General features: G+C 36.9%; 1 protein-coding gene across 4 annotated transcripts in view; it reads left to right on the forward strand.

Annotated features, from left to right (window-relative positions):
* Positions 1 to 24,008, forward strand: part of Nuak1 (Nuak family kinase 1) — a 43,325-nt gene that overhangs the window by 12,654 nt on the left and 6,663 nt on the right. The window contains exons 2-27 of one of the 4 annotated variants that reach the window (XM_073084698.1): positions 945 to 1,050; positions 5,877 to 6,076; positions 6,391 to 6,499; positions 6,806 to 6,914; positions 7,037 to 7,156; positions 7,612 to 7,744; positions 10,773 to 10,851; positions 11,573 to 11,714; positions 12,454 to 12,559; positions 12,869 to 12,995; positions 13,523 to 13,610; positions 13,867 to 14,082; positions 14,269 to 14,392; positions 15,304 to 15,390; positions 15,776 to 15,891; positions 16,136 to 16,242; positions 16,614 to 16,714; positions 17,047 to 17,182; positions 18,785 to 18,910; positions 19,490 to 19,705; positions 20,232 to 20,291; positions 20,853 to 20,964; positions 21,343 to 21,443; positions 22,528 to 22,554; positions 22,652 to 22,693; positions 23,174 to 23,250. In XM_073084698.1, coding sequence (XP_072940799.1) covers positions 950 to 1,050; positions 5,877 to 6,076; positions 6,391 to 6,499; positions 6,806 to 6,914; positions 7,037 to 7,156; positions 7,612 to 7,744; positions 10,773 to 10,851; positions 11,573 to 11,714; positions 12,454 to 12,559; positions 12,869 to 12,995; positions 13,523 to 13,610; positions 13,867 to 14,082; positions 14,269 to 14,392; positions 15,304 to 15,390; positions 15,776 to 15,891; positions 16,136 to 16,242; positions 16,614 to 16,714; positions 17,047 to 17,182; positions 18,785 to 18,910; positions 19,490 to 19,705; positions 20,232 to 20,291; positions 20,853 to 20,964; positions 21,343 to 21,443; positions 22,528 to 22,554; positions 22,652 to 22,693; positions 23,174 to 23,250 — 2,962 coding nt within the window. In that variant the 5' untranslated portion in view covers positions 945 to 949. The remainder of the gene's footprint in view (positions 1 to 944; positions 1,051 to 5,876; positions 6,077 to 6,390; positions 6,500 to 6,805; positions 6,915 to 7,036; positions 7,157 to 7,611; positions 7,745 to 10,772; positions 10,852 to 11,572; positions 11,715 to 12,453; positions 12,560 to 12,868; positions 12,996 to 13,522; positions 13,611 to 13,866; positions 14,083 to 14,268; positions 14,393 to 15,303; positions 15,391 to 15,775; positions 15,892 to 16,135; positions 16,243 to 16,613; positions 16,715 to 17,046; positions 17,183 to 18,784; positions 18,911 to 19,489; positions 19,706 to 20,231; positions 20,292 to 20,852; positions 20,965 to 21,342; positions 21,444 to 22,527; positions 22,555 to 22,651; positions 22,694 to 23,173; positions 23,251 to 24,008) is intronic. The other 3 variants (XM_073084700.1, XM_073084701.1, XM_073084702.1) reach the window with 3 other exon arrangements.

Consider the following 24,008-nt stretch of genomic DNA (forward strand, 5'->3'; position numbering starts at 1 on the left):
GCCAAATGATAAAAACGCGATTAAGAAATGAGGAAAGCTTTTTCTTATATCAAATGAATGCTTGACGTATGTAGTGCTCTATTTAGTATTTTTACCAGTTGCTTTGTACTTGTTTGATATTTTCATGACAATGGACCTTTCCTGTAAAGAGTATATAGGTACTAACTACTCTCTAGTGAAGTGCTATTATATAATTAAAGTTTCTTTTGTTTTGAATTTATGTTTAATTACTTTGGCGTAGTATGAAGTAAGGAAATAATTACGAAGTAAACGTACAAACACTGAAGGAAATTCCGCTCGATATACTTTCTTACTACATGTGGAAAGCTGCATCGCACTGTGGTACGAATGCGGAATGATCAAGCAGCGGCGTTCCGGCACCAAGCGTGCCCCTGACTCGTTACCTTATCAGTATTCACCGTCACGCTGTGAATAAATCACGCAGTCCCCGTTGGCGAGAAAATACTACCCCAGCCGGCTTATAAACGTTACCAACGTCACATAGGCGATGACACCGATCCATCGCGTGAACAATAAATCGCTCCATGCGTTCTGCTGATGCCCTGCTGTTGGGGTGCTTCCCCTTACTGTCAAATAGGATGTGTTTCGGTTTTGGTGAAGAGATTTTTAAAAATTGCATTATACTTTTTAATTTAAGAAAACCCGGTTCTAATACGAAATTAGATCAGAAACGGGGGTAGCGTTAAATTATAGTATTAAAATATGACACGAGGAGTATTAATAACTAACATTGATAATTTATGTTTCGTATCCGTACCGATCCAACGATAATGTTTATTTGATTCAAACGGATGTCCGATGAAATTTAGATTAGGCACATGAGTGGCTTATTACGTAATTACAGTAGAGCTTTGACCTGATTTGCCTGATCCTATTCGATCAATATTACGTGTGAATTGAAATGTATCTTTTGTTTGTTCCAGTCACGATGGTGGTGGGCGACAACAAGCGTACGTCCAACATCATGGACGGCATCGAGAACACCGGTGACGTGCGCCTGCACGACCACCGGCTACGTCTCAAGCAGAGGTGAGATATTATCAGAATTTGCTGTCATATTTTACGTACTTTCAAAATTTTATACGACTTGTATAAACCCATACTACCAACAGACTCTAAATAAGTAATGTTTTTGTTCTCATAAGTACGCCCGTAAATTCGCTATAAAATGCGGATGCAGATGCAGCACGCTAATTGGTTTCACGCCGCATAATAATATTCAGTAGGATTTAAATTACCAAAGTAAACCCAACTAGAAAGTGTATGTCTTTTATTAGTAACAAGCAATTGGATTTCTTCTACATTGCTATGTTGTTTATTTATAATTTGCAGACAAATTCATATTATATGATGTTACAAAATAATATAGATACCTAACCTTTGTCATAGAACACGTAAGCAATAATATAAATTCTTAAAAACACTATATATATTAAATAAGACATACACGTCTTCTTGAAAAATTATACCTAATGCATTTGAGATCACTGCATTTTAAATATTAGATATAGATACTATCGGACTCACATCCTACGTTTACGAAACGATTCACAATTCGTTTAAGTTCGTTGACATATAAGTGTGGCAATGAATGTGGTTGTTTAACTGAATTTGCAATTAATTATTGTGCTGTAAACGGCAAAAACAAAACATGTAACTTCGAGAACAATGTACCTACTTCAATTCTTACTGGGTACAGATAATTAAAAATATATCGCCTATATTGAAAGTCTACACTTATTTTATACGAAATAACAATAGTACCTATATGATAATAATGACAAGATTGACTAGTAATTGTAATGTCTAGGTTTGCTAATAACATCTTAAGGAATAATATTGAAGTGTTTGTCTGATTGTAAAGTCATTGGTGTCATGTGTTCCCATACTTTGGACAAATTCTAACACAAAATCTTAAAAATATAGAATCCAGAAAAAGCATTATGACAGGGTTTTTCTAATAACATATTTCGTAAATTGGCAAATTGCTTTACTACTTTGAACGGTTTATACTTTTTATTTTGCGCCCATTTTGCTATGTTCGACGAGTAAACCAGGTCACGAAATACAAATTCGGGGCAGTTAGCTCTTATGTAACAAGTACTACATTTGAGAGCTTTTGATGTTACCTGTCCTTACGTTTTAGTATTTCGTGAGTATTTAAGTAAATAAGGTTATATTCTAATTTTAGATTAATTATCTTAATATTTATTATTTGATGGTGGAAGTAGTTTATCTGGATCTGAAATATATTTCATGTAACTCTCCTATATTCTAATTGTATAAATTTACTAAACTTCAACTCCTTTGGTCCTGTAGTTTCGGTAGTAATCCGATGAGTGATCATACAAGGGTTTCACTTTTGACCTTCGTACGGAACCCTAATAAACATGGCAAAGCGTACCTACTAATCAGGCCTAGTTTAGATGTTACGTTTACCCATTTAAATATATCGTCAATTGTCATTATGGGAAAGCTGTGAAACTTACAAAAATAAGAGTAGGTAATACATAATCTGAAATAAATGTTTGGTCACGCTGTGAATTGTGTAACATCCGGTGAACGTATTGTAGGTTGTCGATTTATGCACATGCCGCTAGTTGAAATCTTCGTAGGCGTAGAGGTTTCAAGTGAGGCAAACGAGTATGTGCAAAAGTACCTCGATTTGGACCTCAGGGGTAACCAATTTGACAGATTTCCGTCTAGAATCCAACCGTTTTTTACTATTTCAATAGGAGACAATAACACAATAGATACCTAACACTTAAAATAACCTAACAGGCTAACAGCTAACAGTCAGTCAGTTGTTACATAGAAACTAAAAAACGTGTAATACAAAATATTAATCTCATGATGAGAAGGTTATTATAATTAGTAGAATTAAAAGCTCTTTAAGATAACTAAATGTTTCGGAGTTCTTTTTACCCGACTGCCAAGGAAGGGTTATGTTTTTCGCGCGCATCTTGTTAACTAATTATTTTCTAATAAATAGAACGTATAAAAACAAATGACTAGGTGTAGGCAATCTTGAAACTCTTAATGTTATCATCTTCTTTACTTTACTCGTGTGCTCGTAATTAGGTCACGGCCTCATGTTTTACGCGAAATGTGACGTCACAAAACTGCTAGGCTTTTGTGAGCCTCAAATATGTACTTGAAAAATTACCTAACTCGTTTTGTATTCGGAGTAGTCTCTTTACATTATTTTAAAATAGGAAATAGGTCAGAGATACTCGGGCAAATGAGGACTTCGAATTCAGGTGCTTTATTTTTGTTGACTATTGTTTTTGTTATCTAGGCCATTCTAGGCTATTGTTTGGGAATAAAAGCTGTTTATATGCTATTTTTGACATCCAAGTAGAGCCTGCTGCGCGCTTGTACGCCGTAACGCATAAATAATTCATTGTCGCAACACAATATTTACATCGCTTCAACGGTGCTTCAATTGTGCAAAATTTTTTTCACAAAATTCAATTGTGTTAGAAATTTTCTCTATCATAATAAACAAAAGTATACCTACATTCTGTTAATTTTAAATTATACGTTTTGTTAGCTTACTACAATGTATGCACGTTGCGCGCTTGATCCAGGGCTCGATGCACTTTACTCGTGTGCCTACGCTCCTCTCGGCAGCGAACGTAGGCGGGGAGGTTATCAGTGACGTCACGGCTACGAGGTGTTTGCGGGCTTGTGATGTTCAAGTGTTACCTGCTTCTTCATTATAAATAGGAATTGGGTCATGGATACCTAGATAAGAATGTCAGAACAAAAGTTACAATTCGACTATGTCGAGGTAAACTTTTCTCGCTACGAATTAGGTTTCATTTGTATTAAAAGTGCAACTATTTACACGTTAGTAACGTGCTACAAATAATACAGAGAATATTATTAGTCAAGAGGTTTATGATAGATTATCGCCAATATTAAAGACGTTGCTCCAACTGACTGCAAATAATGTTATCTGTTTATGAATGTCGAAAATAAAATGTCACTTGTTCAATGCGACGTGGATATCTTTCGTGTTCAATTAATATCATAGCTAGCACATGTTAAATTTTGCCGCAGTATGCATATATTACTGCCGCTCTCAAGACCTAAGTAGGTATAGATTATGTATGAAAAACCTTCAATATTTGTATACCTGAATTAGGTCTTTTATAAAGTTTTTAACAAGATAAATCATACACATTGGATAAGTTCTTTTTAATGTATTTTGGTCAGTGAAATGATATTTTTTTTTATTACTAAAAGGGAATTCTGCATACTGATATTGCCGCACTTTAACGAAAATGTAATAAAAAAACATAAAACATTTATTAAGTTACTGTCTCTATCTAGTAAGTTATATTTGTTTTTTTATTATATTTAATTACGAAATCAGTTTTGGATATCAAAACTTACATGGTTTACTGAAGAAATTAGTGCAATGTACTAAAATAAAATGTATTGTAGCTGTTGCATAGGTACATTGTGTAATTATTGTCTTATATTTCAATAAATACATTTTGTTTCGGTTTATGAATTAAGTACATGCAGGTGTAGTGTCAAACTTACAATAATAAGGATAAAGTAAATATCTCAACAGTTGTCACGTAAATATACCTACTAGCTCGTGTGTAGGATTGCCATACGCTTCTTATATCCCGTACACTGTCCTCGTTTTAGCGGCGCCCGGACACCTCTATATCTAAGGGAATTTCTAAATGGGTTTTAGTTGTAAATGACTACTAATAATATTCTGATGACTGAAGAATATATTGAGTAATTGTAAATGTACCTAGCTGCTACTGCTGCTGTAAATGTGCCTAGCTACGACCCATTAGATACTACTCCCCAAAATTGGAGGAGACTCGTTGTTTTCCACTATACTTCCCTATTTATGCGGTTTGGTGGAGAGAACCGAATAATTAGTATTGTTTTGAAAGTACCAGTAAGGTTTCAGATAAAGTTTAGCTGCCCCCGTACAATTTTTGATCGTGCCCGACGTTGCTAATCAACATATTTGTGAAATGTTTCTCATTTGTTTGTTTTTGTTTTGACTATAAATTTCGTACAAAATGAACATAACATAGGAATCAAATGTAGCAACCCTACTCGTGAAGTGCGTCTCATTTTGCTATGTAAACATTTGCCCTGTAAAATATAGCTGGCAATTCACACCTCTGCCATGAATGCGTTCCAATGATAAACGATTCGCCTGCCCGTTCGAGAGTGGGTGTTAATGCCTTCGGTCACTCTTTGTTGTCACCAGCCAATGTCATGCTTTGTCGTACTTGCACTTTCCTATTTGCTAGTCTGTTCATATCTTTTATTGTGATTATTATTGGTTATTTGTAGTACAAATAATGGATGCGAGGCAAACATATAGAAACAGATACTGTCCGTTTTGTCTGTCTGCCTTTAAACGAGAATTTTCATTTGATCGCGTATATATACCTTCTATGACTTTTTAATATTAGAACGAATTTAAAATGGAATTTGTCCATACTTCTTTGATACATACATGATAAAGTTTCTGAATGATAACGATATCTATCCCGTAATGTGTACAATAAGTATTAATATAACATAATGCCGACTATATTACTACTCCCCGATTCCCCAATAATGCCGACTATAAACGGCTTGAGTAGAGCTGAATATATTTGAAATTAAAAGTATATAATTACACCAAACTACATAATTTTTACACCGCTTACACATAGTATTTGTTTTACGTACATACACACACTACATAGGACTTGTACTACATAGTATTTTTTGTATATTTAATACATTTTGTAAATATAATAACAGGTAATAATTATTTTATCTTATACATAAAGCTAGAACAATGTGTTATTTTTTATTGGCAGGTTTGATATAGTAAGAAAGCTAGGCCAAGGTACGTACGGCAAGGTCCAGCTGGGCATCAACAAGAAGACCGGGCAGGAGGTGGCCATCAAGACGATCAAGAAGTGCAAGATCGAATCGGAGGCCGACCTCATCCGGATCAGGCGCGAGGTGCAGATCATGTCTTCCGTTAGGCATCCCAATATTGTACATATTTATGAAGGTACGTTACGTACGTTAAGTTCTAACTTTTAAGAATAATTTTATGTTATGCGAAAAATGGCAGTCCTTTGGGATATCGATTGAAAAACATTTATCATATAAAAATGTTTGTGTTACATTTACAGCCCTAGATTGATGTTAATTCAATGTATTGTAATGTTCAATATCAATCTAAAAGTGCTAATCACCTGTACATAAGTGATAATGTACATTCTCATTCAACATTTAAAATTTAACTCCATAATGCACGCATACATATAATGACTTTTTATAGTTTTTTTATAAGTCATCAACAAACAAATGTTTCTTTTTCAGTATTTGAAAATAGCGAAAAGATGATCCTCGTTATGGAGTACTGCTCCGGAGGGGAGCTTTACGACTACCTCAGTCAGAAAAAAGTATTACAAGAGGATGAAGCTAGAAGGTTAAAATTTCTTATATTTTTTCTTTCCTTATATTCTTCTTTTCTTATATTCTTATGTTATGTTATCAAAGCACATTTGCCTTTTTTATGTAAGGTGGGTAATAAATCTTCAACTATAAGTATAAGGTTTTCGTAATGTAGTGACTAGACTGATATAATGTACGATATAATTTTATGATGTCCTAATATATGGTGTAAATATCATCTAAATTTAATTATCGTTTTTCTTTTACAATTTTGGATTTCATATGAAGATGGAGGGAATCCGTTATTCTGGGTAGAAAATGATTCATGTTATTATTTCAGATTATTTCGTCAGATCGCAACCGCTGTGTATTATTGCCATATACATAAAATCTGCCACAGAGATTTAAAATTAGAAAATGTATTACTCGACGACACCGGTAGTGCTAAGGTACTAAAGAAATCTTGTACTTAAATAATCCACTTGTAATGAATAATCCTAACGTAGAATTCTGATTATCAATTTTATGTGTATGTCTACTTAATGTGGAATAAATCATTTTTTGATTTCAGATTGCCGATTTTGGTCTTTCAAATGTATTTAAAGAAACGTCTCTCCTATCTACGTTCTGTGGGTCACCCCTTTATGCGTCGCCAGAAATTGTCAAAGGGACGCCTTATATAGGACCCGAGGTAATTGTTATGTTGAAATGAAAATAATGGATTGACAATAGTACTTATTCCTAAAAAAAAATGAAAAAACCAACAAACGGGCTCGTAGTTTATATTAAGTTAAGTGGCTTTTAGCCTTTGGTTTGACTTCACGTCAACTTCTTTAGTATAATTCTTTTAAGGCTGTTATTAGTAATACTGGTACAAAGAGGTACAGTTCATACTTCTATTAGGAACTTCTTGCTCGGAATAACCGCATAAAAATACATTTTTATTGCGTTTCCCAATACAAGATATCTGAAAGCCATACAATGCTGACGTACATGCATTTAGTTACATACTACAGTAGATATACGAGTCCGTAGTCAAAGCCGGCATGCCGGTTACATGCATTAAAAATGCTTTCTGTTATATCACCCTCCCAATTTCTAAGACATTTTGCTGTATAATTGTCTAATATATTGTTTTTTCCTTAGGTGGATTGCTGGTCTTTAGGAGTTCTCCTATACACTCTAGTCTACGGAGCCATGCCATTTGACGGCTCCAACTTCAAGCGCTTAGTCCGACAGATCAGCAACGGCGACTATTATGAACCTAAGAACCCATCTTGTACGTAAATCTTATATATAAAATTCTCGTGTTACAATGTTAGTTACCGTACTCCACCCAAATGGGTTTACTGATTTTTAGCTAGGGGTCGCAATACCGGACCATCTAAGCAAAACCGGTATTTTCGGTGCTGACCCCAGACAAATCCCGGTATTCCGGTTTTTTCGATATTTTCGAGATTAAGATAAAGTTACTAATTTTTATTAAGCATTTTACTATGTAATGTTAATTTAGTGGAATTCCGAAGGAAAATATGTCCTATTACTTAATACCAAGTTAATTACAGAAGTTTATGATTTATTAACGACGTTATGAGTTCCGAATTCATCGATAAATGAATTATATAAAAATATGTGGAAAGCTGGAAAAAAATATCTCTGTAGTCGTGCACTCTTGACAGAGTGGTCGTGGTGTGATGATGACAACTGGTCAGTCATCCACAGCTGCCTTGAACAGACGCTATTGCGATCCTTCGCCACCGCCTTCTATGCTGACCTTGCGGCAACACTCGACGAGGGAACACTGTGTGCTAGATTTTATAAGGTCTGTTCAGCGAGTAGGCGATCTGCCGCGTGACCTCTTTCCATCTACCTTTCACGGAACTACAACCGTACTACTGAGTTCTCGTCCCTAAATATGCGGCCGAAATATTTTAGTATTCTAATCCAGATAATCGTAGATCCAGAGAATAGTATTTCTAGGGCATCAATTTTACGGCGATCTTGCATCCGAATCGTCTACATCTCTGCAGCGAAGCAGAGAAGGATAGGAAAAACTAGACTTTTCATAAGTCTTATATGTAACCTAACGATAAGGCAGACGGGCTACCTGATGGAAAGCAGTCACCGTCCCCTATGGACATTTGCAACACCAGAGGAGTCGCCAATGCATCGCCGGCTTTGAAGGAGAGCTCTTTTTACACCCCTCTTGAAGAGCCCCATGCCATAGTCCTGAGGGAATACCTCAGGAGAAAGTTCATTCCACATTTTGCACGTACGCCGCAAAAATTAACGATCAAACCGAACCGTGGAGGACCGCCACGGGTCCAGTTGATGTGGATGGAACTTCATCCTTCGGCGAGAGGTGCGATGAAGGAAAGGCGGCTTAGGCACCAGATCAAACAGTTCCTCAGAACACTCACCATTGTAAAGTCGGTAGAACTCGCAGAGGGAACCTATGTCCCTCCGCAGGCTTAAGGGTTCTAACCGATCAGAGATCGCTGGGTCATCGACGATTCGCACCGCGCGTTTCTGTACGGAGTCAAGTGGGTTAAGCTGGTATTGTGGTGGTGGTATATTAATTGCTTTGTCGCGTTTTAATAAGTTAAATAGCAGCGCGTACTTCATCTTTGAATATACATAGATGGTTCTTTTTGTATATCATTTTTTGGCATATGTTGTGTATAAGGTAAGGTATTAGAGAAAAGTATATGAAGTATTTTGCCATACATTGACGATTTCCTTAATTTCGGTAACAATCACACCATCAGAATCCTCAATAGCCACTGTTCTGGATTTAAATTGATGGGTTATACATCGGATTTTTTAAGAGATCTTTTATTTCAAATCGAACCTTTTCTTTAGCTCTCCGACGAAGTTATACAATACGCCAAGTCTCACCTGACATCCAATGCTGAATATGCTGATGTTTGTAGATTTTCATAGGTTGTGTCGATTGTGACGCTTGTTTAATATGGACTTTTGCATTGTGCCAGAGTCCATTGGAGTCAATTTATATGACTATAACTTTATTTTGTTTTATTTTACTAAAAACCGAAAATACCGAATATCCCGGTTTTTGTGAAATTAAAACCGGTATTAATAAGACCTAAATTTGGCCCGGTATCCCGGTATTTTCGAAATCTCGAATACCGGATTGCGACCCCTAAGTTTTATATGCATATTCTACTGAATACAGACCTACTGATCTGAGAATCGGCTACTATATATTTTTCATACGCCTAAGTGATAAGGGTTGTTCACCCTTAACATTTTTTATTTATATGGCAACACGTTTGCCGGGTCAGCTAGTAATTTATAGAGTTTTCTGTCTACGGGTACTGGATTTACTGGAGTTAAAAAGACCAGAAAAAAACCTGTGATATGTAAATTTAGACGGAAGCTTAGCCGTGCAAAGTCGTGCATATTGTCGTAAACAAATAAAATATTTTTACTGAGGCAACTTTATATCTCGAAGGAATCACGAAAAGTTATCCTCAGTCTTTCAAATTTAATGTCTTACACAAGGAGTAATTAAAAGTAGAGTTTTGAATAAAATAGGAATAAATATTAAATATAACAAATATAAGATTGGCCAACGACAATATTTTAAATATACCTATTTGCTTTTCTATGGTCTGCACCATACTGAAGACTATCAGATTAGTAACTGCTGCTTCTATAGGCCTTTTTAGTATTATCGGATACGAATTCTATAGAATATAAGCTTCAATTGAAACGCAACTGAAGCGTTGCGCAGAAAAAGATTAGATTGCTATGTAATAACTCCGAACTGCTGTGCTCAAGATCAATCCGATCTTTATGAGTTCATTGTCTTTGATATCCCTAAATATCATAAGTGTTCGAATTCTTTTTAACTACAATAAATTGCTGTCGCTTAAAATTTGTATGTTTGCCAATTGTTTTTGCTATTGCACGCTCTTCCGTCGCATACGAATATATCGTAGTTGATAGTGACATCAATTTTTAACGATGCTCGGTTATTGTGCTTTTAGCCAAGGAATTGTTTCCCATTATATGAATAAATATGAGTTGTTTGTACCCAATGTTTTACTGTACCCTTCGTTTTATTGCGAAGTATTTTAACTCAAATTTAGTATCGTATTGATTTAATAACATGAAGCAAATGACTGCGGTACACGGTTATAAATGACACGCAAGCGTTTACCGAGACTGTAATACGTTTAAAGTAATGTCGATTGCGTTTTTGTAGGACTTCATCACAGAAATAACTTTTAATGCCGCTTATAAGGATTAATTTTTACGAGGGTGTGCGTTTTTATTTTCAGCTGCATCACCGCTGATTCGCGACATGTTGACGGTGGACCCGCTGAAACGAGCGGATATCGCCTACATTTGTGATAATCCGTAAGTTTTTTAGGCAAAGATGCTGTTAAATGGTTATTAAAATTATTATTTAGTGATAATACACATTGTTTTGTTTATGTACAATACGTAAATGAACTTATTTATAATAACCGCTATCAGAACATGATGAGATAGAGACATGATGAAGACTAAACCAAACTTTACATTAGGCTTTTTTAACGTTCTAGATGTTTCATAAACAACGCGGATTTGACATTTTGTAGATTCAAGATGCATGATGTACCTATGTATTGCTAATTTACTAAAGCATCAGTTTCTTACAAGCGGGTTCTGAATATCATATCCAATTTTACTTATTACAATGTTTAATAAATATGAATGAATATCTTACGATTTATCCGAACGAAAAAAATGCGCGTGGACAGAGTTCTACATGAGTATAGAAGCTCGTTAAATATGTTTTTCTATAATAGGACACTTATAATTTGTCTAAAAGTAAATCCATTGCTCAAATGTCACTTGTCCAATGTCCATACCTGTGCACGTAAATGACGTATAGTCCGCGCCAAACTGCTAATCCGCTCTAAAGTTGTTGCGAGCAGGTGTAGTCATATACCATGACCGTGGTGGCATGGTATAGGTGCTATGGCGACGCGATTCATTGCTATATTCAGAGTCGACTAGCTGTTTGGCGCGGACTATACGTATGTAATGAAATTAGCAAAATTGCTGAAACTCGTAACGTGGATAACGTTGTCAGGTGGGTGAACATGGGCTGCGAGACGTCGTGCCTGGAGATGGCGGAGATGCTGGCGGCGGAGACGCCCGTGCGGCTCGACCTGCTGCTGTCGCTGGCGCCCGCCGCGCCCTCGCACTGCAACAGCGTAGTCGTGCCGCCCGAGGTATCTACTGCTAAGAACGCCAGTACTACTTCAAGTACACATCTGATATTACAAGTCCAGTGCGCTCCCATACCCTGGCTACAGACTCACGCCGAGAACCCTTGAGAACACCCGAGAAGCGTGAATGTGATAGCTTTCTTGCCTTCTCGTTCTCGCGCTCGCCTGTTCTCCGATCGGTGTCGGTATTTTTGTCCGCTTCAAAGGGTTTTTCACGGGCGAGAAAAGAGAACGGCATCACATTCTTCTTTGATGACATTGTATGTTGTTGTATAGGTAGAGCCGCTGCACTGTCGTCCGTTCTGGTCTTCTGGATAATGCGAATGGTCGAGAATGTGAATGATAAGGTCGCACGAGTGTAGATGTCTTCTCGATGCTCGCGCAATTTCTTGGGAAGACTTCTCGCGTGAGTCTGTAGCCGGCTATAATCGGCAACCTGTGACCTTGGAAATCGTAGTATGTGAAAATATTGCCAAGGGTATACTAGAGTATTCAAGGTCAAACCTGTGTGTTTTTCACCAGACTAAGTGATGCCTAGGTGTTATGTGGATTTCTTTGTCTGATTGATCTTATAAAAGTGAAAAGATCGTTTCCATTGTGCCGCTTGTCTGGGGATCATTCTTAAGGTCATCATAAATCTGAATCACTAAGTGAACCGTTTCCAACTTCTAAACAACCTATCTAATAAATAATATAATATTATTTACCTTCTTTTTCATCTTATATTTTTTTGTAATTTTAGGCGGAACTGGGTCCAGAGGAGAGCTGCACAGACCTCACAAGCTCTACTTCAATGGCCGTCGAGCCCAGCAATTCTGCAGAAAAGAGGATCTTGGAGCTTGTTGCAGGTACGGATTACTTTTAATGCCTAAACGTAAAAAAATATAACATAAGTATGGGTATCGTTCATGCACTGATGCGTGATGTACCTAATTTTTATTTCATTATTTATTAAACTTTAATTTCACTATCTTACATTATGGAACCATTTGTTGATATAAGTGTGTGGAATGTTATTATGCCCGCTCCGCATTCTCGCGAGAAAAGCACGAGTAATGAGAATGTGAAGCCGATATGAATCGGGTTTTTCTCGCGTTCTCGCGAGACTATCGCGAGAATGTGGAGCGGGCTTCATAAATACGTGTTGTTGCGTGCAGAGGGCGGCGAGGACGCGATCAAGCCGTCGCCGACGCGCACGCTGGTGTCGGCGGGCGAGAACAAGCGCAAGCTGGACGCCGCGCTCTCCGCCAGCGGCCTGCACAGGAAGAAGGAGAGGGTCGCCAGGTACAGTCCGCGACAGACTTCTAGTCCGCTCTGTGCCCTTACTGTTGCTACGGAGCATATGCTTGTAGTTGTGTTCGACCGCATTGGCTCTCTGACTACGCCTGCGCGCAACGTATTCAGAGCGTACTAGAAGTTTGGCGCGTACTATAAATGTTTAAACTCAACTTATAATTAACTGACTATATTTAGTTGGGAAGGAAACGTAGAAAACCGTAACGCAACTATAACGTTTCTGTCAATAAGTATCCTATGATTAATAAATACGTAATGCGTCGGAATTAAATTTAGATGCATTTATAGAACCAATATTAGTATATGTAGTTTTTAAAAACGTTTTTTGGAACATAAAAATATTCAAGACTTATAAAAACCACCATAGTTATAGTAGTTTTTATTTATTATTTAAACATTTTAAGTTTTGTGACTTACTGGAAAATTATAAAATTTATACTTATAATAAAAATTGAAAATAAATGCATCCTTTAAGTACGATTTATGAAATCATAGCCTATAAAACAATGTTCCAGCTGCGCCAGTATCGCTGCACATTCACCGGTGTTGCCTGAAGAGGGCCCGCCCGAGTCGCCCGACGCAGAGCCGAGCGAACCCGAACCGGCAAGTACTTTGGGAACTACTTTTTATCATAACTATAAATATTAGGTGCCTTTCATAGTATTGTTTAGTACACCGAGCCTAGAGGTCTTTCTTTTTGGTTTAACGCAATAATCCGTACTTTATCGTAAGTATCGTAAGTACATCTCGGACAATACAAAGTAGTCGTGTCAATTTTTTCTCTCTAAGGTGAAAGTAGTAGAAATACGCCTATAATTCCTTATGATGACCGCAATAATTATATTTTAATAACTTTTAGGTACAACCAACACTACAATCTTCAGCAACAATGACAATAGCACCGGCGCCAATAGAGTTAGCGAAGGACGCCACCGTGGAGATAGTGAAACCAGCGCCTAAGGAGGAGGAGCCTAAGGACAAAACCAAGCCGCGCGTGCCCTCACAGAAGAAGATAAAACCTTCTCCGTCTAAATTTGAAGAGAAGCTTTCGCCAGAGAAACAGGAAGAGCCAAAAGTGAGTTTTATCGTTTTATATTTTTTTGTGACTATGTTGTATTACTTTAATAACGTCAAAAATAAGAAACTAGCATTTAAAACATATTTTTGATAGGTACATACGACAACATCTTTGTTTACATTTTGGACACATAATTATGAATCTGACTATACATTATTTTGATTGTTTTGATGATCCTCGCAGACGGAGGAGCCGAAGCCCGGGCCGGTGTCGGCGGCGGCGGAGCAGCTCACGGCGCTGAGCCTGGCGCCCGCCGCCACGCCCGCGCCCGCCGCGCCGCACAAGCCCAAGAAGCTGTCTATACCAGGTCACTTTGCTTATACCATACATTAGTAAATATTACTCCTAACAAGAAAATGTAACAAGTTTTGACAATTGAAATTGTCACTGTCATCTATTTTCATGTTTGAAAAATATTTAAAAAATGTAGTTTTTAGATCATTTACGAACGATATTTCTCCGCACTTTTCTTCGATTTCGTGTTTTTGTACTACAACTGCACTTTTAACTGCATATGTCGGAGTTGTTCCGCGTAAATTACACCATGACAGCCATTAAATGGCTGGCACATTTGTCAGCCGCTTCAGCCATTTAGTGGCTTCCTTCAATTACAAGGCGGTGAGATATCTCTACTTATCTATGGCTTATACTATACAGGAGAATATTGACTACCTGCTTCGTAGTATCATGGTGATTTTGGTAAGACTGAACAATAATACATCAGCTTATCGGTCAGACAGACAGTGATAACTTCGATAATTTTGATCATTTATATTTTGGCCCAAAAATGTTTCATTATGTTTGTAATACATATTCATTAATGCCGCAATTTGTCGGAATTATCGTCGAAATGGGCAGTGATCCGTCTGTAATATAATCAAGAGAAGAACGAAGAACGAGCTGTATTATAATAAACGAGCTTTTGCCCGCGGCTTCGCTCGCGTTACGAAGTAATATTATTAACTAAGAAGATTTATACAAACTTTCATCCCCTATTTTATCCCCTTGAGGGTAGAATTGATCAAAATCCTTTTTAGTGGATGCCTACGTTATTACATCTACTTGCATGCCAAATTTCAGCCCGATCCATCCAGTGGTTTGGGCTGTGCGTTGATAGATCACTATGTCAGTCAGTCACCTTTGAGTTATATATATTTAGATGACTGTAATATTAACCGATATCAGTACGAAATATTCTAACGTAAATTCTTCTTATAGGAGGCAATGTTGGAAGCTTTAAGGAGCAGTTCGAAAGGAGGGCATCGCTTACTACTCCAGAGGTGAAGCGGAATGTGTCTAAACCAGGTAGTTATAAATGATACAAATTAACGTGTTAACATAATTAAGCGATAAACAAAGCGCAGCTTAATGAACTCGTGCCGCCAGGACTTTTGCTAGTGATACTAAAAAGTAGTAGATACTTTTTGAGCGTAACAGCCTATATCGTAACCTAATAAAATTTTACTTACTGAATAAAATCTCATTTAATTGTACTAGTATTTTTCGTATTTACTGGTACTAGTAGCTTTGTATTATTCGTGTTCATGTTAAGCATTCGAAATATTACAACCGAATGAGACAAATTTGTAATAGTCCACTGATGCTAAACCTTTCAGTTAATCTGTCAGATAATTGTAAAACATTGTAGATAATCAATTATTTATTGTTCTATATGAATATTTTATTCCAGTGGTGTCGAAGATCGCCAAGCCCAAAGCTCAAAGTGAAGATCGCGAGTTATCCGCCAAGACGCCAGAGAATAACGGCACTGTAACGCTGCAACAGATCGGCATTGAACCATCTCCCGTAAGATATATAATTATAATATGTATGTCTAAGGTGTTTGTAAAACTCCTGAGTAATGTTTTATTCCCTTGCGTATAGTTTTTTTTTAATAAATATTATTGTGTTTTATTAATAATTGAAAATATATTTGAGTTTGATCTGCATTATGAATTGACATTATTTTAAATATATAAATATAAGCTACATATTTATAATACTAAATCTTTTATGTTTGTATGTATATATTTTGAATGTTAAATTACAGACTCCAGCTGAAGAAGTGAATCGTATTGGCGTGAAGAAGACGGAGAGCGAACCGTCCCACAGCTCGAATTCAGTTGATCCATCTGTTCTATTGCAGGATGCTAGAAGGTATTTATACTTTGATCAAATCACGAATATACTAATATTTTACATATAAATAAAATTGGAGTGTCTGTTTTTAATATTGAAATAACCGCTTTTTATTATATGTATATGAATATACATACGGTACATACACCAAAATATTTTTTTTTACAATTTTTGTCTGTCTGTCTGTTTGTTCTGGCTAATGTCTGAAATGGCTGGACCGATTTTGACGAGACATTTATTGGCAGGTAGCTGATGTAATAAGGAGTAACTTAGGCTACTTATATTTTAGAACTAGCTGTGCCCCTGTTTCTTTTTCACAGCTTTACAGCTAGTATTTTGTAAATTTGTAGATAGTTTTATGTATACAAAATGTACTTTCGTATTTACAGAAGCCTACAGAATTCTATGGCCAAGCTGGTGGAGGAAAAGCAAAGCGAGGAGAGCCGCAGACGCGCTGCACGCGATATTATTTCGTCTGCTATTCGTACTGGTAGGTTACATAAAAGTGATTTAATTAATAATTTGATTAAAATTGCAGTATATTATTTTGTTATAAGTATTTTATGTTGATTGATAAAAAAACATTTCGATTAATTTTGTACTACATATATTATAACATAAAACTCTCACTTTAACTTTTGGTTCTGTATGTGTGACAGTGTTGTGATATGATATTTATACATTCATATTATTTCGCGTCAATTATTAACCGATATTATTATTCTACGCTTTCTCGTGTTGCGTGTACTAACGACATATGAACGCGTGTTCTTTGTCGTGATTGGGTAATTGTCTTGTGTTAAGTATCGTGTGTGCGCGCAGGCAAGCCGCCGGTGCCGTACGGGCGGTCGTCGTCGGCGGGCGTGGCGAGCCTGGCCTCGCCGCCCGGCACGCCGCCCGCCGCGCCGCGCGTCTTCCGCACCGAGGCGCAACACCGCGTCGAGGACCACCGGAACAGGTGCGATACTCCCTCACCATATGTGTCATTATCATCATCATCAACCCATGACTGTCCCACTGCTGGGCACGGGTTACCTCTCATAATGAGAAGGACTAGGCCACAGTCCACCACGCTGGCCAAATAGGTATTGGTAGACTTCACTAGGCTATCACTGCTCTATGTGTAGTCCGAGCCAAACTTCTGCTCCTCTCTGAAGTTTTTGCGCGCAAATGTAGTAAACAAGCCGATGCTTTCGAACACAACTGCAAGTATATCTGCGTAGCAGAAGTTTGGCGCGGTCTTTACCGGGGGTTCAAGGTTCAATACGTTTTTTGCTCGGTCAATATATACAGGGTGAATTTTTAAAACGGGCCTTCAGGGCCAAATCCGAAACTATAAGGATTAACGAAAAATGCTGAAAGGAGTTACGAGGCCGATTTTGATAAAAACTAAAACTGCATCATTACTTTTTTAAAACAACTTTTTCCCTAGCCGGGAATCGAACGAGTTCATTTTGAAAAAAAATTAACCCTCTATATTATTCCACTATCTGATAGTGTTGCTTATAAGGATCAAAATCTGGAAAATAATGATAAATGACAAACTAAAGGAAAAGCCTCAATTTTAAGAAAATACATATTTTTCCATATTAATTTGGCAGTTAAGTTCCCGCCATTCATCAATTTGAACATTTCGTGTATTGACATTTTTTTGGCTCAATGTTTCTAATCATTCGAAATGGACGTTTTGATTCCCAATAATTTATATTTTTATGTCTGACTTAGCTATGGGCGGAGTTTCGTTTAATACAGATGTAAAGTTGACAATTTGCGAGAATTACTTTTTAGAGTCAAATCCGAGTGATTACTAAAAAAAGAGATATAGAAAATCATATTTACCGTTGAAACGAAGTTGTAAACAACAAACGATAAGAATTTACTACTTATTTAATCAGTTATTTATTTTCATTAAAATAAGAAAATAAATCCTAAAAACGGCGGTAACTTATTTGCCAAACTATTACTTTCTCATACTAAGCCATATGTCTTAGTTATAACATCGAATACTTACTTGATTAACCAACAAATTCTTCAATGGTATGACTTATGTATGTTTCTAAAGAATTATACATAAATCATTTGTTATGTATAATCCTTAAGGATTAGTATGCCAATGTATGGAAAAATACGTATTTTCTTCAAAATTTTCCTTTTCCTTTAATTTGTCACATGACATTACTTCCCAGAATTTGATCCTTATAAGCGACACTATCAAATAGTGGAATAATATAGAGGTGTATTTTTTTTTCAAAATGAACTCGTTCGATTCCCGGCTAAGGAAAAAAATATTTAAAAAAAACTAATGATGCAGTTTTAGTTTTTATCAAAATCGGCCTCGTAACTCCTTTCAGCATTTTTCGTTAATCCTTATAGTTTTGGAATTGGCCCTGAAGGCCCGTTTTAAAAATTCACCCTGTATATTTTTTTTCTTATTCAATTTTTATTCAACGTAATTACATTGCGTAACGTAATATTAAGCTATTTTGTAATTAATAATGCAATTTAAATGGATCTAAATTTAGTTCTTTATAATAATTTTAAATATCTATTATTTGAATAGCGGCCAAAGGGGTGTATCCGTGGAGCGTATCATCCCCATTCATATGTCGGAGGGCGTGCCCGCTGATGTGCCGAAGCCCGTGCAAGCTCCGCCCCCAGCCGTTACTCCGTTGCGTACTCCACTCCGGTACGTATTTTTTTTATCTGACAAGTGGTTTGGATGAAGTTGTAACTGTATTCGTCTGTAAGTAATACTAAGTTTAGGCTGAAAAAACATTATTATGATTGGTGCGTTTGTATGTTTTTTTCAACTGATATTCCTCTGCCGCCTTAGGCGGCGTATGTTAAGGCTTTAGAAAAATGTCACAAATTCTAATATTTATTGATACTTAAAATGCAGATCAATTTAAGTATTATTCAGTGAGTTAAAGAAACCTTTTCGATTCCTAATTTAAAAAAAAATATGTTACATATTGTTCGTCAATCTGCTATTGAAAACTTTTGATAAACCCAGTCGATATGAACGATATATGAGATTAGTACCGAGATTTTGACGGGCCGATGTGCCGGCAATATAGAACATGTTGGAACTTGTCCTTACACTGCAGTCACAACGCGTGACAGTGGAACAAAATAAACCGCCGATATTGGTCTAGGTGGATAAGCTATCGCCGTCACGACATATTAAAATCGGCCCGAAATATTCTCGTTCTCTGTATCGGCTCGGTGACGGTGCGGTGGACAAACGACCTACCTCTGTACACAGCCGCCTGGCGTCGACGGAGTCCGGTCCGCCGAGCGCGAGCAGCGAGGCATGTTCAAGCCCGGGCGAGCCCATCAAGAAGTCTGCGCGCGAGTTCATCATCCCAATCGCGGTGGAGGGCAAGGGCTACGTGACGCCGCGCCAGCGCAGCGCCGAGCCGGAGCCGCTGGCCGCGCCCGCCGCGCGGCTCGCACGCACCGCCAAGCCGAGGCGTATCAGGTATGAAAGTATAATTAATTAAAATAGCCAAACCGACAATTATACAACGACCTTCAAATCAGAACAGTCCAAGAAGAGATTAAGCACTCAATGAAATCCTACAGGAATAAAATAGACAATCAAAAGGCTAAACAGAAAGTCCCCTAGAGATTTATAGGGATAAACACAAGGGGCGTACGTCGCTGGACTAACTGTCCCCCTAGACAAACTTTTAAATCCATAACCCTGTGCTGAATATTCTCAAGAAACACATCGCATCAATAACATAAATAAAAAAAAATAACCTTTATTTCCACTATAACTTACTATACTTATACCTATTATTATTACTATACTTTTACATCTTATAATTTTTGTTACTAAAGATAATTTTGTACAATTTACTTTTATATATACTTTTTAATAAAGTAAATGGAAATGGATGGAAAGTACGGTTATAGTTACGATACGGATGTTATTAACTAATAAATATTTAGTTTATAGTATTTTGTAGTAACTGTATTTGGTGACATTGTATTAATTACAGCAGCCTCGTTAGCGGCGGGGAATCGGAGGAGGAGGATGATACACACATGCACAGGCTGAGGTAAATAAATACATAATGTTAATATTTTTTCTTATTGTCAAACACAGGAGTATGTTTAAACTACATTAAATACTTTAAATTATCTCTATCTCGGGCAATGCATTAACGCCGTAGTAACCTACTTTTGATTTTGTATTATTGATTATTATGTAAAATTTTGAGTTAACTTATTTTTGTAGCCGATATAATATTTTAATAACTTCTTTTTGTTTTTTTTTTTGTTATATTATATAAGAGTAGCAGACGAGCAAGCAGTCCACCTGATGGTAAGTGGCTACTACCGCCCATGGACATCTGTAATCAACCCCAGATAGGATTAGATATTCCTATTTGAGGTCGGCCACAGATCGCCGCTACCGCTGAGGACTAAGCCGGAACGCCTCAGAAAAGTATGTCTTCCTTACCACACCCTTCAAACCAAAACACAGCAGCGCTTAACACTGCAGTTATGAGGCAGAAGTAAGTGTGGCGGTGGTGCCGTCGGAGTCGAACCACAAGGGGTTCTACCACCTTCAAAATTTTCTTCTTGTTTTATTTGCAATGACACCTGAACGGTTGCAGGTCGACGCGAGCGGCGCGCGCGGAGTCGGTGAGCTCGGGCGAGGAGGACGAGGAGGACGAGGGCTTCCATCTGCTCACCGCTGAGAACCTATTCTCCACTCTGCTGCACAGGGTACGTACTTCTTTAATTTTCATAATACAGGTGTAGCATACGAGCATACAGTCCACCTGATGGTAAGTGGTTACTGCCGCCCATGGGCATCTGTAATCAAGCCCAGATAGGATTAGATTTACTTATCTAAGGTCTGCCACAGATGCGCCGCTACCCCTGAGGACCACACTGGAACGCCTCGGAAAGGTATGTCTCCCTTACCACACTCTTCAAACCAGAATACAGCAGCGCTTAACACTGCTGTTATAAGGCAAAAATTGGTGTGGCGGTGGTGTCACCGGAGTCGAACCAGAAAGGGTTCTACCACCTTCAATAATCTATAATCTAAAATCTTGTGCACAATAGTTCTAATTTTTTTTGTCGTTAATTACTATCCAGGTTCGCGCTCTCACCCAGCGGTTGAACGGCGAGGAGGGTCCCGGCTTCCCGCAGTCTTCTCACTCGCTCTTCAACAATCTTCAGTCGCCATTCTTCAACAGGTACCTTATATAACTGGACTGAGGTGTGGCTTATACCCATTTGGTTTTACACTGTTGTTTTTTTTATTTTAGTGCATTGTTTTTCAAATACTATATAATGCAACCACACAAATTATACTCACGGGGTGAAAACAATCATACCGTCAGAGGTGGCGAACTATTTGGCCCATCCTCGTAGAGGTTGCTATCTCCATTTGAGAAATAATAAAGCGTTTTAAGTAAAATAAGGAAATACGTGATATGTATGAAATGTGAGGATTTTTAATTATCATGATTATGAGAAAAAATCATAATGTAACACATTCATATAATATTATGGTTAGTTTAGTCCGCGTAAATCTGCTAGTCCACTCTGAATATAGAAATGAGTCGCGTCGCCATAGAAAATTGTATGACTACACCTGTTCGCAACAACTTCAGAGCGGACTAGCAGGATGATGCGAACTATACATAAAGGCACGACGGACGACAGATCCATATGTAAGTGTGATAGAACAATTAATTCGCCACCAACTTCCGGTAAGATACTGTAGAAAAATTATAATCGACGATTTATTATGTGTTCGTCCGTTGCGGCTTTTATTGTGGAAATATGTATAGCTAATCTATTTATTTGGCAGCAAAGACGTAAGTCCCTGCATCCATTAGTGCATTTAAATGTTCAATATATTTGAAAATATACATAACAAACAATGAATAAAGTAAATATCAACTGAATGTAAATTGAAGGTAAATGAGGCAGGTATATGCCTTTTAAGTCTTTATTACTGACCAAATAAAGGTTTACGTACTTATACTTACCTAAGGTAATAAGTACCAATACAATGCCAAAACAATATGAGATACTAATGGGTGCATGACTTTCATCTGAAATCTAAACAATAAGTTTTAATTATTTGTATCAAAATTGATAGGAAACATAATTTATTTTATATTAATTTCTAATAACGCAGTACTTGGTTCTACTGTCGTGGTTTTTATTTTGTTCAAGGTATTGGATTTGCTGATTCTGGCTTTCTAATTAAGAACGTTTTTCATTTTTCATGTACGCCAACTAATATTTATGATAATTTTCCGCATGCAGCCCCCACTTACCGAGGAGAAATTTGTTGTAAGTATATACTATGCATCTAAACATCATTATAATCACATGAGTGCATTTACTTATACACTTTAATATTATATCAATTAATCTTCATTACATGCAGCACTCATAGATATGTGGAAAGTAAAAGAAGTATATCAGAAACGTGAGTTATTGTATTCATTTAGTTAATATCATGTAGTTTTCATGTGTAATGTAGTAATTACAAAGAAAAATAATGTCACTTAGTATCTAGTATACCAACGATCAACCGATTATCAACATTAAAGTCTACCCAAAAATCTATCGCATTACATTATTCAGTGGTCATTATTTCGTTTTTTTATATTATTAAATGTTGGTTTTTTATTCTATGTGTAATATGTATAGGGGTATATTTTCATTACAATATTTTTTTAGTTAATTCATGTTAATAAGAGTCTATTTAATTGCTGATAAGTAGCTCCCGCTACATGGAAACTATTTAAAAAGAAAGAAGGATACTATATGTGTTTTTAGAAATATAAGATGTCATGGAATGAATTTATTGTCATAGAAAATAAATAATGTAGTTGTAATTGAATCTTTTATTACATAAAATAGTATTTCAGGAATAATTAGCTTACATATGTACTGTGCACCGCAGGCGCGAGGGCTGGGGCTCGCGCGACATGGGCGCGCCGTTCGACGCCGTGTTCGGCAAGCGCGCGCACACGCCGCGAGGTGAGTCCGCACGCTTGCACACGCACACGCACACGCGCACGCGGGGAAACGTTGCCGATCCTGGGGACGCCTGACGCTGGGACACGGGCCGCACTTAACGCGGATACTTAATCGTGCCAATATTTAACTATGACATTAATTAATTATGTGACAAACAAATGTAGTGTCTATGAACATTTTATTACAATAATATAATTAAATATTCAGTTTAATTACATAGAAATCCTAAAAGTTAACTATAAATCGATGATTCTTTTTTATTCTCTTAATTCAGCCATTTTTCAAATAATTATATCCTTAAATAATAATTTATATAAACATTGTAATAATAAAAATATTTAAATAAATTACAAGATGATTATTTAAACAATTATATTATAAGTAGATCAATAAATAAATAAATAATTAAACTACGTCATTTGGTCTCGTGTTGGGTCTAATTTTTATTGGCTTAAAATGCTGTGTTAAAATCTAAATACATGTTTCCCATCTCATTCATTTAAAAATCATATCATTTTCTTACTCATTTAAAACATTGAAATCGTCAAAAAGTGTTTGCTTGGAATTAGTAATATGGAAAGATATAATGGACAAAAAGTACAATTGAAGTCGACTACAAAAATTTATTGGAATGTAAATAATTTCAAAAACGCATGTTCACGTTGCTATCTCATCGGCACTCGAAGTAGTTAGGTAGCACGACAGGGCACTGCTACAGAACTCACCCGACAGCTAGCTTCCACTAAACAAATGAATTA

Source organism: Epargyreus clarus, unplaced genomic scaffold (genome assembly GCF_041222505.1).
Source record: "Epargyreus clarus isolate Ecla_fem2 unplaced genomic scaffold, WU_Ecla_fem_2.2 ptg000021l, whole genome shotgun sequence".
Taxonomy (NCBI): domain Eukaryota; kingdom Metazoa; phylum Arthropoda; class Insecta; order Lepidoptera; family Hesperiidae; genus Epargyreus; species Epargyreus clarus.